Here is a 16068-nt window from a genome sequence, read left to right on the forward strand (position 1 = left end):
AACCAGCAATGTTCCTACACATGCTCTTGATTCGAAGAAATTGGCTGTAAGGGAGACCGTTCTTCAAACTCAGAGGGATATAATGATTAAATTATTGGTGGTTTTTAATAAACCAAGTTATTGATGGTTTATTAAAGAGCTCTGCATCTACTCAGCCCACTGTTTATTCAACCCGACATTCACGGAAGGCCAGAAGAAAGAAAAAAAGCCACGGCAATATAATATACCAGCGTGACTCGCATTAAGCGTGAGTAAGTGACGTAGATGAAGCTCAGTCAATCCGCGCGCTCCTCCAGCGGAGCCAAACTGCGCGCGCCGGAGTCTCTATATTAATCCTTTAAAGCGCCGCTGTCCGTTCAGCACCACTGACTGTGTGAAGAGAGTTCACGCATTTAACGGCAGAATCCTCTGGAAATCGCTCTTCATTTGGACAGATACTTGTTTTTGTTTTTTTGAGTGATATATTGTTAAAGTGACAGTTCGACGCGTCTGTGAGAAGGAATCCAACAGTTTGTTTAACATACTCACTGACTGTGTGAAGAGAGCAGAAGCGCGCGCACTCGCTTTTTTACTGGAAAAAGCTTTGGGTTTTCAGGCCATTACAGCAATTCTCTGTTGTTTCGGTTTAGATTTGTTTTTGAGTGATTTGTATGAGCGTGTCGTGGAGCGCTAACTGTTTTTATTTATTTAAATGACACTGGAATACATTTTCAAAGATCTGGTTCTATTTTGGAATTGCGTTCTTTTGACACTAAACGTCATTTTTAGTCCAACTAACTGAATTGACTCACGTTTTTTTTTTTTTTTTTTTTTGTTTTTTTTTGCGTTTTGAAGAGAGAAAGCGGCCGTAATGAGAGTTCTCTTCGTGGCACTGCTGCTTGTATACGCGTCAGGGAGCGGGAAAGTGGCTGGCGCGAAAGGAAGCCGCTTCGTGTGCACTGCAGTGCCCGCGGGCGCCGACCTCAGTTGCCCGGTTGAAACGACCAACCGGGTCCAAAGCACCAGTCCGCAGGAGGAAGAGTTACGGAATACTATCATCCAACTTCGAGAGACCATCCTGCAGCAGAAGGAAACTATCGTCAGTCAGCAGGGCACCATCAAAGAGCTCAACTCCAAACTCGCGCGCTGCGAGGCTGAAGCCAAGTCGCGAGGCAGCGCGCGCAGGAAGGATTATAGTAAAAACACGATGGGCGATCTGCCGCGTGACCCCACCGAGACCGTGGAACAGCTGGGAAAGACCATGCAGAGCCTGAAAGACCGACTGGGCAACCTGGAGGTGAGAGTTTAGGGTTATGAGGGATAAATGGAGCTATTTGTGAGGAAAACAGAGCTGTAATGATCTGTGAAATTTGGTCTTGCTTATTAGGGATGCATGATTTGTCAAAACAAGGTCAAATGAGCCATGTTATGTGGAGGGAGTGGCTTTTCCTATTTGAATTCACGTTATCTTTTTCTTTTTAATTAAATATTGATAATGAGCTCGATGGAAAGCTGTGACTAGATACACGTTCAGCAAATATTTTTAGGATACTGATTTGAACTTATTGAACTTCAGGTTTTTTATAGACTCGCGCGATATAATACGGATTGTTGCATACAAAATACAATTATAGCAAATTATACACAGAATTGCTTAAATTTGATGCACCAATTGACAAAGCCAGTGGAAGATTTTGGTATAGGCTATTACTCAACTGACACACCACTTCTGTAAATAAGTTGATATCAATTATTTATTACCCCGACCAATATATTGATCGCTATATTAAAAAATAAACAAGACAAACTTCATACAGGGCAATTGGGTCATAAGGAATGCTAGTTTCCACCTTGGTAACTCGACATGAAATGATTTTATATACATCACTTAACTCTAAACACTTATTAAACTCATTACATAAAACGGACCCACTTTATATTAAGCTTTAATTGCTTTAATCGTTAAATGACATTTATCTTACCTGCGTTAACCCACCCTTAACCCTACATACCAAATCCTGTGCCTAATCTTACCCGTATCCCACATGAACATGAACGCAATATAAGCAGTTAATTTGTTATTAATTTATTTTCTTTGATGTGAGTATACATAATAAAGACACCTAATACAAAGTGTGACCATTTATTTATTTATATATTTACTTATTTGAATACACAGTAGTTAAAGACACCAAAGTGAGACCTTTAATTAATTTATTTATTTATTTATTTGAATATACAGTAGTTAAAGACACCTAATACCAAGTGTGACTATGTATTTATTTATGTGAGCACACAGTAGTTTAAGACACCAATTATAAAACTGGACCAATAAAACAATTAGTAATGTTTTGGACCACGGACCTACCTATTTAACTGCTAAGATGTATATAGTCAATGTATAGCCTACTCCTTTAAGGCATTCACCACTAATTCAGCATCTCACAAATCCCCAATTTTTGAAAGGATTTTTGGCTACAACAGAATAAGCCATTTGCATTGAAGCAGGTGAATATTTTGGTTTCCTTTGTCGTGCAGCAGCAGCTGCGTACCAACACATCAGGTGGGCCGTTTCCCAGCGAGCTGAGAGACCTGCTGAAGCGGCGTCTGAGTGACCTGGAGAGCCAGCTGCTGACCAGAGTGGCCGAACTCGAGGACGAAAAGAGCCAGCTGTACAACGAGACGACCGCACACCGCCAGCGCACCGAGAACACCCTCAACTCACTGCTGGAGAGGATCACCGAGCTGGAGAAAAGTACGGCATTCTCACTGATGAATTATTCAATCCGTCACGTCAAATGAGAAAGAATTCAGAATTTTAGTATAATATAGTACTATAGAGCATAGGATAGGAACACTAGTCGAAAACCTTCACGCTCAATGCGAGCGCAATGCACCGCTTTGAACTCCACATGAAAAAAACATTGCAGAAAGCGTCACCGAAGGAAAACGAGCTTATAAAAAAAGAGAGCATGAGGTATACATAGACTCACAGTGAAAATATGCATTTGAGCTTGGAAGAGAAAACAGTCAATGCTAATTGTTTTGATATATCACAGAACAAAAGCAGTCCTTGAATGGAAAGCATACTTACTAAACATCGCATGACAGCAAACTAAAAGTATTGAAAATAAAACAAACAATACATTAATATATATATATATATATACATAAATGTTTAAAACTTTGAGGTCAGACTTTGAAAGACATATCTTATTCTCACCAAAGCAGCAATTATTTTATCAAAAATGCAACAGTATAATTATTACAATTTAAAATAACTGTTTTTTATTGTAATGTATGCTAAAATGTCATTTATTCCTGTGATCAAAGTGCATTTTCAGCATCATTACTCCAGTTTTCAGTGTCACATGATCCTTCAGAAATCATTCTAATATGATCATTTGCTGCTCAAGAAACATTTCTGATTATTATCAGTGTTGAAAACAGTTGTGTTGCTTCATATTTTTTAGAAAACCTTGATTTTTTTCAGGCTTTTTTGATTAGTCCAGTTCAAATGAACAGCATTTATTTATAGAAATATATATATTTTTTTAACATTATAAATATCTTTAAAAATAACCAAAATGGTAATTAATCCAAACTTTTTAACTGTAGTGTAAATAAATATGTCTGAAATTCAGCTCTGGTGCAAAGTTGGTGCAGTCATTTCAAAGACAGAAATAGCATGCATCATGCAGAGCGCTTGGAAAGCATTGGCTGCACTTTGAAAGGTCAACCTAGAAACTTTGAAAACTTGACCAGCGCTCGACACGCCGTCAGGGGAAACCTTTAACTAATGCTTCACTGCATTTGGGCCATTTTCATGCAGAAAAGGTTGTACTGTAGGATGAAACAAAGGTAACACTGAGGCAGGTTTTGTTGGCTGTGGCATTTTTATTTGGTGGAAGAATATCTGCATGTGAATGAACTTGCTATTTACAATCATTTGTTTGCCTTTATCGCTCCTTTTGGCCTTTTTAGATGTGGGATTTATGCAGGCCCCATCTGTTAGCATTGGATGGACACATTGTTCTGCTGTATTCAGAATTCAGAGCAGCGCCAGCACAATTTGCAAAGCGAACGATTAACGAATGATTAGCGCCAATGCATCATCAGCATCTTTCACCTTACATTCCCCCAGCATGCCATTTCATATTAAGATAATTACTTGAGCCTGTGTGGATCACTCATTTCATTAATCGAACCTGAAAGCATTACCCAAATTTAATTTGCTGAAATCAAATTAACACCATCTCTGGTCAGCACTTTGCATCTTCTTCCTGTCCTTCAATGCAAACCTCTCTCTCGGTTCTCTTCAAAGGTAACAATGCATTCAAATCTCCTGAAGACTTTAAGGTGTCTCTGCCTCTGCGCACCAACTACCTGTACGGCCGCATAAAGAAGAGTCTGCCGGAGATGTACGCCTTCACCGTCTGCATGTGGCTCAAGTCCAGCGCCAGCCCTGGAATCGGAACCCCGTTCTCTTATGGTGTCCCGGGACAAGCCAATGAGATTGTGCTGATAGAGTGGGGCAACAGCCCCATGGAGCTCCTCGTCAATGATAAGGTGAGCCTTTATGAGCTACAGATGCAAAGATATCTGTGTTTTTTATTGAAAGAATGTCAGCTTTCCCTATTATGCCCCAACTTTATTATGTAAAACTTGTACCTTTAGGGGTACAACAGCTTGCCACTGGGGCAGTACCTTTAAAGGGACATCTTTGCACCTTGTTTACCCATTTATTTAACAGTAGTACCTAGGGGTGTAACGATACCCTCATGTTACGATTCGATACATATCACGATATTGAACTCACGAAGACATATGGTAAAAGGTTAACAAAAAAATTATTTAACTAAAATGTAAAATTTGGTTTTACATTGTGGGTGTAAATGAATAGGCTTGGACTTTGTGCTGGAAACCCAATGCACCGGACAATGGTGACCAAAAATATTCATGATTCTAAAGCTGAAAATACAGAATTATTTTAGACGATTATGCTTGCACTCGATCACTGATTAGATATATTTAAAATAATGTAGGCCACTTTTTACTGGTAAAATGAGACATTTGGCATTATCAGGACCCATAAATATTTCCTCCATTGCATTGTTATACATTATATTCAACATCATAGTAGTTTAATGTAGTACTGACACTAAAACGTATTTTTTTCCTCACACAGTGATTATTTTGGGCGAACTATCCACGATACAGATTGTTACTATCAACGATACATATTGTTGCTTTTTTGTATTGCGATATATTGTGACAATATATTGTTATACCCCTAGTAGTACCTATCACGACTCTAAAGTACTGGACCTTTCAGAGGTACGAAGTTGTCCTTTTAAGGGTACCGCCCCAGTGACAAGTTTAACTTAACATTTTCTGACAGTGAAGTCAATATATACCAAGGTAATATATCTCATGACATAAATAATATCTTTGGTGACATCAGATAAAAAATCAATGGAATTTTATTGTTTCTTTTTTCTTGGAAATAACACTAAATATGATTAATGGTAGTTATGGTCCTTAAAGGGTTCCTCAAATAAAATGTTTTCACAGCCGGATTTCTATTTTAATGCGATCAAGATCAAAAGCTAATTAAACAACAGCCGTGCACAGTGAGATGTTATATTCCATCTCAAACCATTTTAAACAGCATTTTTCAAATGTATTACATTTATTGTGTAGTTTTCATGACCTTGTGTTAATTGAGACTACATGGAATATTTGTACTTTTAAAAATTAATTTGTCTTAGCGCAGGACCATTTAAAATGAACGAATGTGCCCATACAGTACAGTATAAGTACAATAAAGTTTTGAACCTGTATGTGTTTAGAGACATTGTAAATCGTTCACTCAGAGGATTAACTTTATCTACAGTAGATGACAAGAGACACGTCACATGAGCTCCTCTGTCTTCACTCCAGCTGGTAGTCGCTGCTCAGAATCACTCAGCATTTGATTGAAGTTAAAATGCTCTCAACTTTGTTGAGTTTCTTGACACGTGGACAGGGATTAAGATGTGAAAAATATAGCATCATAGTTGAAGAATTATAACAAAGTGCCCAGTTCTGCTTATCTTCACAAACCCAAAAGCTGAATGGATGAGTCATGGCTGCTAGATATAGATGTAATGCTATAAGTAGGGCAATTTGTTTTGCCCTTCCATCACAACTTCCTTCCGTCTCATTCACTCGGATGTACGTCATTGCTTACGTTATACTAGTGTCCACTACTTGCGGAACCCTTGCAATGGGTTTAAATGGAATGACCTAAACCCTCGATCACTTGTGGATAAATTAAGTTGCGAGCACTGCGAGTTGCTGTTGTGGTGTCACAGTTGCATTGCATTGTGGTCTATGGATCTGACTGAAGTGTACATGTTAAGTAGACTCGATCCCTCTGTCAAAATTGAAGGGTCAAGGGTCCATCCACATAAATATGTCTAGTGTTTTCCCACAAGATTATTGTTCAACTGTGGTGGGTTTCATTACAAGCTGTTCACACATTGGCAATAAAAAAGCCCTCGGTCCCTCTAAAGGGGTTTGGGGATTTTCCAGGCAAAAACATCCAGAGTCCTTCACATAAAATCAGTCTACAGGCTTTCATAGACAACCTAGGAAGTTGGGGAAGGTCTCGTTTTTGAAGTTTCATTACAAGCTGTTCACACATTGGCAATAAAAAATGATTAATACATGACAATTCTTATTTTTGGCCCTTTTAAGACACTTATTGGCCAAACAGAAAGACATATGGCAATATATTTGTCGACCACTAGCTAGATGTACTAGAAGGTTTTTAAAAACATTTAACTCTAAATGTTAAACGTCAGCACATAACTCATCCCACAATGCATTTTTTAAGTGATCAGACTTTTGAAAGGCGGGACTCATATCTAGAGACCAGAATGTAACAGATACTTTTTTTTATTTTCTAGAAAGTGTAAAAATGTTTTGAATACCCAGTTTATACATCCATCATATGTAAAATACTGTATAAAGATATGCAAAAAAGCATTTAAATATAGCTTAAAATGAATTAGATTACCTAAGAAGTTTGGCATATTAATAATATTGGATATTTGGATATTATTCATATTGGATATTTTTAAAATGCACGAGGACTTAGAAGTTATATTTTTGCAATTAGATTGTTTTGTACAACTTGCGACAATGCCTTTTTGTAAAAATTCCCTTAAATATCTCTGAATGGTTTTGACCAAAGATTAACACACACACACACACAATGTTTTCACCACAAAAGGTTTTCCAATGCACTTTTAATAAAATTGAATGTTAGATGATTAGTTTTTAGAGGCAGTTGTTGCACAAGACCCTTGATGATTTCAAAGTTTAGCATTAAAGCACACGTAAATGAATTAAATATGTCCTCAGTGGTTCTAAATCAAGAATATGAAGCTGAGCTGCTTTTCTTTGGGGAAAATTAGCTTCCAGTATCGCATTGGTAAATGAGGTTAGCATGTCTCAGTAACCATGGATGCTGTATCTCTAGATCCTCGTGGAGTAGATTGTGAGTTATTGCCATCGCTGGCTTTTTGTTGAGTGTAACCTGAGGGTCTTGAGAGAGCGAGAGAACGAATAAGCTCCGCTGCCCTGCTAATTCCCCTGATACCTCACTCAGGAAGTGTCAGTTTGGCATCTCGCTTATTGAGAGAGGCAACTTGCCCCACAGCCCTGCACAACATGCATTATACATGTACAGTGTGTGCGTGTACGCATGTGTGTGTGTGTGTGTGTGTGTGTGTGTGTGTGTATACGTCAAGCAGGAAAGAACAAGAAAGTGACGAGGATCGAGTGAGATACTGCCATGCTGAATCTGATTACCTGTCGAGTGTGTCTTCAGTGCTTTTTCTCACTCCAGTGAATATATCACACCTCAGTGCTTTGTAACTTCTCTCTGAATGCTGTTTCTATACTTGCATACTTCTCCACTTAAGTGCATTAAAGCCTCGGTCTCAAGGTGCAGTAGTTGTCAAACTCAATATGCGTCTAGCTTGGAGTTTGAATATATAAATTATTTTAAAGTTTGTTGAGCTTCAGAATCAGATAAAACTTTATCGCGTTGAGTTTGTTATGATGATTCATCGAGACACTCCATATCCTTCCTTACTCTTACAAGCTTGGTCCTCCCTCTGGCTCCCCTACATTTGGAATTGTATCGCACCAAGCAATTTTCTGAAACTGGGTACAATGTGCAGTTTTTGTCCTTGTCCTAGTGATGAAAAGAGTCGTTTATTGGACCCTAATCTTTTAAACCCCCGTAGAAGAAATTACGACCAACGCAGAGAAGCAAAACCATAAGAAGATAGCATGGTGCGCGAGTAATACCGAAGGGCGTTCATGAATGATTTGATGCATCTGTGTTCGCCAAAAGAGTTGCATACTGTAGTGGTTGCTACGCACCTCATTATAAGCTTACTTTATACAAGTTGTGTTGTTTGTAACTTAATCCGTATGCAGCAGTGATAGATCGGATAATTTTACTGAAGCCGGGAACTCGCTTAACGACTGAAAGGCTGATTATGAATGTGATTTGATACTTGCGACTGATCACTGAGTCAGAGATGGTTGCGTTCAGTCGGTGTTCACAGTTGGTGTTTAAAATCTGCTGCAGTCGTTGGAAACAGTCTGTAAGTGTGTTCAGTTCAGTCTTAGAATGTTTCAGCTTGTCGTTAAGTGTGTCCGCCGCTTTACTTGATCTTTGAATTTCATTCAGGAAAAAATGTATGATATTTATTCAATTTGAGCACACTGTTCACATCAGTCAAAAAGGTTAATTGTCTATTGACAAGTCAAGTTATGTAACATTTATTTATTTAGCACTTTCTATAATACAGATTGTTTTAAAGCAGCTTCATATTAATAAACAACAAAATAACCTGTTGCGAAATCTGCGTGCGGAACTTTTTCGCCCTCATGCAAAATTCCAGATTGCGTGGATTCCTATTGAAACTACTGGATTTGAACAAACCTGGGTATTCAATTTGGTGCGCAACACCTTGTTGAGGAAAGATGTGATATTGCAGTTCTAAGCAATCAGACTCATACACTATGCACTTATGCACTATGTACTCAACCGTGTAATGTATGAACTTTATACGTTTATTTTGTCTTTCAACATCGGAGTCTGATAGCCACTCCCCCTCCGCTATGTAATTAAAGCTGTGACATTTGAGTGCATGAAGTGTCCAATGTTCCACACTTAGTTTTTTCAATTAAATAAGTGGTCATCCGGGTACTTAAAGTGCACTTTTCTTTTTAGAATTTTCAGTGTGAACGCACTACTGAATCGCACTATTATACTACAACATGACTTTGAATAGTGCACAAGTACTCGATTTGGGACGCACCTATAGACTTGCATTTAAGCATGGACTAAGCCATATCTAGGGACATATACCACAAGTATAGACTTGAGTGTTGGACTCAACATAGACAACCACCCAGAACAACTTTATCAACCACAAAGGACACCCTACTGCATATGAACATTGGAAGCAATCGTTGATCCGTAGTGAACAATTACTGTGGTTACCTCCTCTAGAATATGCACTTTTTAGGATCAATTTTCACTGTAATAACACCCAACGGCTTCATCCGTTCTGTCACAGGTTGCTCAGCTTCCGCTCTCCGTGAGTGACGGCCGCTGGCATCACATCTGCATCACCTGGACAACCAGAGATGGCTTCTGGGAGGCCTATCAGGATGGAGAGAGACTAGGGACCGGAGAGAACTTGGCCCCCTGGCACCCAATTAAACCTGGAGGAGTCATTATCCTGGGCCAAGAACAGGTGAGAGAGAGGACGTAAAAGAGCTGATCTCTCGCGAGGAACACATGCAACGATAATAATAAGTCTTCACACGCGATGATGTGAAGACGTCACCTCTCAGCAGCTCTGAGAGCTCAGGGACTTCTTGAGAGAAGTGGTACATGTAACACAGACAGCAGGCACACAAAATTTACATGCGACACATAATCTGCTGCTCACCTACACTGAACTACTCTGATAATTGAGTGCATTCACAGTGCTTAACAGCGCTTGAAAAGGCACAATCTGTGACCTAAATAGCTAAAAGTGATTATCACTTAAAGCTGTAGTCTACGATGTTGAAAATCGGTCGAGAAAGCCTGAGACAGTTGTGAAGTTTTAAAAAACTCATCCCGCCCCTCCACACACACCCCCCTCCCTTCTGTGCTACCTGATCCCTCCCACCGGGAAACGACCTAAACAACGTCACTCAGTCAAGCTGTGATCACCGGTAGTAAACATTGGCGCATCTTGTTCAAATTCCGATCGGCTCGAACAGAAACTGAATATATACTGAAATATATTCAAGCACTTCAAGAAATATAATCACTTTGACCCGTGATAGGCGATGCTAAACGGCTAACATTCCAATGCCGACCGGCAGCATAAGCATGTTGTCAGACTGATAAAAAGCTATTATGTAACACCTCACACCATAAAAGTAAAAAATAAATGCTTACCTGCTCAACAAAAAGTCAGCCGTGTCAGCGTCGGTTTTTTTGGTTTGTTTTTTCTCCATTGCTCAGCTGATGCTACTTTGCTAGCTACCATAGACTGTCAGCTGCTTGCCCGCGAAATTTCATGACGCAGGAGGGGGGCGGGGTGGGGTGCGGTGGGGTGGAGACGCGAGCGTCAAGAGGAGCGGGGGATTGGATGAGAGCAGTTGACCAATGTAAGCTGTCCGGCCGGACAGCTTACATTGGTCAACTTCTCTGCAGCTGTACACCCAATAGAGTGAATGGATTTTTTTCATTCTTTTTTCTCTTCATATTGTTAGGACTGTACTGTAGAACCATAACCAGCATCTAAACGAGGTTATTAATAATGAACAATCTTTGAAATCGTAGACCATAGCTTTAAATGTGTCGTCACATTTTATTTTATATGTAGCACTTTATACAGATTGTACAGATTATGTAGTTTGTTTCAAAGCAGCTTCACAGTAATAAACAGGAAAATAACTGTTAATATTGTAGAATTAATCAATAATGAAACTAATTAAATTCAGAGAATATCATTATTCAGTTCAATTTGTTCAATGTTGTTTCAGTTAAGTTCAATACATTTAATAATTGCTGAACTTTGCAACACTGACACAAGTTCAATTGAGCTATAAGCAGTGCTTCTGTCATTATTCTTCTCAAGTTAGTTCGATGTTGATTCAGTACAGTTCAATAACAGTGTCAATGTTGCAAAGTTAGTGTTATTATCTCACTTAATTCATTTCAAGTTTTGTTCTCATCCAATAGAGTCAGTGCAGTCAAATCAATAATCGTACTGAATATTAATTGTCTTTCTGACCCCATTCCTGTTGCGCAGTAAAATTGGAGCTCTTTAACTTACAAGAAATAATATGCTTGTATTGTAAGTTACACATTTCTATAAAAAACTTTTAAAAATATTTCAGTGAACAGTTTTTAAAAGAACCATTTATTTTGGTTACGCAGGCGTTTCACAACAACCGAAACAGAATTTCAGATGCTGTACAACGAAATCGTTTCATTGGTTAGTCCAGTTATACCATCCCATCGCAAAGTCACATGTCTTTTTTGATGCGCATCGTAGTTCATGCGCATGTTTTCTTATCGGATAAAAAGTTTAACCGACTCAATTGAGCGAATATATTTTTTATGCACATTTTTCACATTTTTTAAGCACTTTGGCGTTTCCATTTGAAAAATAGGTTGATGGAAACATAGCTCCTGAAAGTTCTTAAAAGAACTATTTATTTCTTGAAGAACATGTTTATAAAACACCTTTATTTTTAATAGTAACCATACACTAACTTCATTGTTCTTAGGGTTTGGCAGTTTGCTTACATGCAAAAGTTCATTTTTAGATATTTGTGTAACCATTTTTAAAATTTTGACATTATCATTCAGATTTCTTTAATATTTCCTCAAAAAAATTGTTTTAGAGTGAAACCAACCAACTGATACTACACATCATCACAGAATTCATAAAATAATTTGTTATACTTTTACTGCATTTGGCAGTCCATACATGAGGATTGATCCTATGTCCTTGGCATTACTTACCATATTCTACTAAACTACACACTCTAAAAAATGCAGTTAGTTTTGTGTATTGTTTTTTTCTCCACCAACAAAAATAGTCCCACTACAGCCAAAGCATCAGGCTTTGAGTATCCTATCCTATCCTAGCCTTGAACAAACTATGTATTATAACAAATCTACAGGATTTTACCCTCTGAATTTAATAAGTTTTTAATCATTCATCTCAATCGCCATTCGGCTTTTTCAGTTTCCGCTCACCAGTCAAGGCTCGAGTGATTTTGAAAACAAACCTAAACTTCGGAATTGGTTGTGTGTATATAAAAATAATCAAATAAGGTAAATCTAGGTTAATTTTTTTTTTTTTTTCAAATCTAGCTAAACAATTAGACTTCACTAATCACTACTTGTGGTTAACTAGTGTGCTGTTATTCCACAGGACATCGTAGGTGGGAGATTTGATGCCACTCAAGCTTTCGTAGGAGAGTTAAGCCACTTCAACATGTGGGACAGAGTACTGCGTCCTATAGACATCTCAGCTATGGCCAACTGCTCAGCCTACATGCCTGGCAACGTGGTGCCGTGGGTCGATGCCAACGTGGAGGTATTTGGCGGTGCCACAAAAGCAGCATTGGAGATTTGTGAAGACCGTCTCTTTGATTCCTAAGGACACGTCTGTCGGTTTGGAAGCGTTCTCGTTATAGAGGTAACACGCGTCCCGATATTGCTCTGCGAACTTACAGAGAGACAAAGACAGAAACACATGTTTACATATTTTCACATAATGGATTATTTCGTCCTCTATTCTGCTTTATGTTTGTTGAGACTTTGCTGTCAGCCTGACCAAAAACTAAAATCACTGACTGTGAAAAAAAAAAAAATGAAAAAATGAAAAAAAAAATTCTGTGCACATTCAAGGTCAGAATAGAGTATTTGCGAATCCAGCTGAAGCAAACATTTCCTGTTGATATATTTATGCTTTTCTCGGTGTTGCGTCCTTCAAAAACTTTTTCTCTCCACAAACTCATGGGTATTTTAAGATAAACAGTGAAATATGGATTTGTTGCCATTTTTGCTTTGAGCTTTTGTCATGTTGTGTATATGTTGATGCCCTTCACTGGGGAAAAAAAAATTAAACTGCATAGTTCCATCATGAGCTTTATGAAACATGAAGGAAGGAGCTAGTCTGTGACTTTGCCCATATGGAGAGGCACTCAGACGGAATCTGTAATCCAAAGATTAGTTAAAATCTTCTGACATTTTGAGCAGATCTGCCATCCAGAAACCTTAAAGTAGCAAATCTGCCGAGGTCTGACCCGCAGCTCTCAGAAGCCCCCAGGGGAAGGTCTGACTGCGGGACAGGGCGGTCTGGCTGAAGGGCTTCACCTTATGAAGCTTGTTTGATTCTGAATTACAGATTTAACATGTGGTGTCTTTGAAATATTTGTGAAGGATTTTGACATTCAGAACATAGCGTAATGAGATTAACTATATGAGAACTGTATGGGAAATGTGTGTTATACGTCTTTAATAATGTTTTATTGTGTTAGGGTTTTGTAAATTACCTGTTTAGACCCTCGCACAAAGCTCTGGGGTGTGAGGCTATATTATGTGCAGATGAAACTGATGAAACTGAGGAAATACTGATAGGCACTAATGAGGTTGACAGCGCTTGCACTTGTTTAAAGCGCATAAATGTCGGGAAGTTTGATTTATCTGACAGTCTGATGCTACAAATGAGTGAATCTCACGAAACATGTCAAAAACATGTCAAGGCCATCTTTCTCTCCGAAATCAAAAGAACAAAAAAGAGAAATTCTATTTTGCATAAGAAAGTTATATTTCTTTCATTTTTATTTGATTAAGCACATTTTTTTGCATTATAAAATTATTCTCATGACAATTAAGCATAAGCGCTTGAATTATGTCAGAAATAGAACAGAACTTCAGTTTACTGTTGGGAATTTGTCTTGATTCATCGTGCCGCATCCAGTGTAGACAGCATCGCTGATTGTAATGGGTTCTGTTTGCTTTTGTCGCATCGCGCCGCTCGTGTCCGGTGAAGACACAGTGTAAATTTTATTTATTAACCAAAAAGCCTTGGAATAAACAGGATAAAGAGCAGAAACAAAGAACCACAATATATGTAAATGATAACTTTGAAGGGTCTGAACTAAACTGTGAGTATAAATGCACAGGGCGAACAAAAGAACTAAAATAGACACAGGTGACAGCAATACGAAATTGTAGAAACTAATACATATTCTGTTCACGCCATGTCATGTTACTTATCGTAATTTCGAGATGATGACACGAGCGGCGCGATGCGACAAAAGCAAACAGAACCCATGGTTCTGTTTGAACCATGGGTCGAAGACTTGAAACTCTTAAGGTACTTATTTTGAATAATTGAGTTCACGGCTGCTAAAAAAGTACGTTATATAAAGTATGAATGTATGTAGTATGAATGTAATCTGGTAACGAATTCTTTTGTCACATACCTGTACTGTTTTTTGCCTACTATATAGTACGGACGTATGTTTTTTCGTATGCAGCCTGGGAATTTTAGGTGTGTTCGACTTCATGCAGAGCTGCGCAAACCGATCGGTGTCTGATTTGAAGCAGTGCATACCGGTTAGATTTTTTTTGCACAGAAAAAAAATAACGTTTAAATATGTTTTAAACGTAAGTAAAAATACATTTTGGAAATCAAAGATGAGTTTTAAGGGATAAAATTGACTTCAAATCATTTTATATTTTTAATTTTAAGTACACAAATTACTGAGTGGAAAGTGTTGCTGCTGCTACATGACAGCATCTGAAACGTCTGTGTATTTGAGAAATATTGAATCTAATCCGCTTCAACACCGCACAAGCGTCACTACGGCAAGTAAAAAGCATCGACTCGCGCCAATCGGATACATCCAGCCTCAGCCGAAGTCGAACGCACCTTATGCCTTTCTATGGCATCACTGTCAACGACCAAATGAATCAATGGCGTCACATGGTACAAGTAGGAGCTCCCAGAAATGTCCAGTTTACAAGCTGTAATTGCGAGTTCAACGAGGACTTGAATGCTTTTTACAAGTTGGAATATAGTGATGGCGTGAACGCACCTATAATCAGTAACCAAGGAAACTGAAACTAAACAGAGCGAAGAAACAGGAACTAAAGAAAACAGAACAGATTGTCAAAATAAAAGTCTCCATAACAGAACATATCCATGGCTATATATATATATATATATATATACACTGTGAATTGTTTGAATTGTTTATGTAGTACTGGTAGTATTTGTTACATTTATTTGTTTGCTTTTTGATTTTTTTCAATCATTTTCTTGAAATAAAAACAGTATTACAATAATTCCAATAAAGAGAATCACCCTTGAGAATAAGAATAAAAATAAAAAAATCATAAGTAAAACATCTGAAAATGGGAAATGTGCTTAATGTCATAAAAATAGAAAGAAAGAAAGAAAGAAAGAAAGAAAGAAAGAAAGAAAGAAAGAAAGAAAGAAAGAAAGAAAGAAAGAAAGAAAGGAAAAAGAAAAGAAGGTCCTGTTTTGACCTGGAGATGTTTGATTCTTTACTGATTTTCTTTGTGATTGATCTATTAATGACGACTTCTTCAAATTGTACATTTGTGTTGAAGTAGAGCAGTGCAATATATATGGGACACTTTATGTAAATGTGGTCCTCTGCATCTTTTCTGTGTTTTCACATCTAAATGCACCTCTGGGCCTGTCGGTCTCACTCCGTCTCGCTGTGTTACATGGATGTTTTCATTTCATCCTCCAACTTCTTGTGCACAAAGGCCAGATCAAAGTCTGTGAAATTCACTGTGGTGCAGCGTTCTTACACAATAGACACTAATAATGCATTAGTGTGTTTCCCTTGTTGACACGTGTTTGTATTTGGGCTACAAGAGCTCTACTGCTCTACCGAAATGCACTGGAATTATATAAAACAATTTTGAATACTGAGTTTCTTTCATTTGAATGTAATCTA

At 38.1% G+C, this 16068-nt stretch overlaps 1 protein-coding gene across 2 annotated transcripts; it reads left to right on the forward strand.

Moving 5' to 3' along the window:
- Positions 1-358: 358 nt before the first annotated feature.
- nptx2a (neuronal pentraxin 2a) lies at positions 359-12926 on the forward strand. 2 transcript variants are annotated; one of them, XM_079886012.1, is made up of 5 exons: positions 359-1276; positions 2518-2734; positions 4304-4548; positions 9627-9806; positions 12498-12926. In XM_079886012.1, exons 1-5 carry the CDS (start codon positions 851-853, stop codon positions 12723-12725), a joined length of 1296 nt encoding a protein of 431 aa, XP_079742138.1. In that variant the 5' UTR covers positions 359-850; the 3' UTR covers positions 12726-12926. The 2 variants fall into 2 exon arrangements, with proteins under 2 accessions (XP_079742138.1, XP_079742139.1); XM_079886013.1 differs by having other exon boundaries at positions 801-1276; positions 2521-2734.
- The last annotated feature ends 3142 nt before the right edge of the window (positions 12927-16068 follow it).

Source organism: Squalius cephalus (genome assembly GCF_949319135.1).
Source record: "Squalius cephalus genome assembly, chromosome: 1".
NCBI classification, from domain to species: domain Eukaryota; kingdom Metazoa; phylum Chordata; class Actinopteri; order Cypriniformes; family Leuciscidae; genus Squalius; species Squalius cephalus.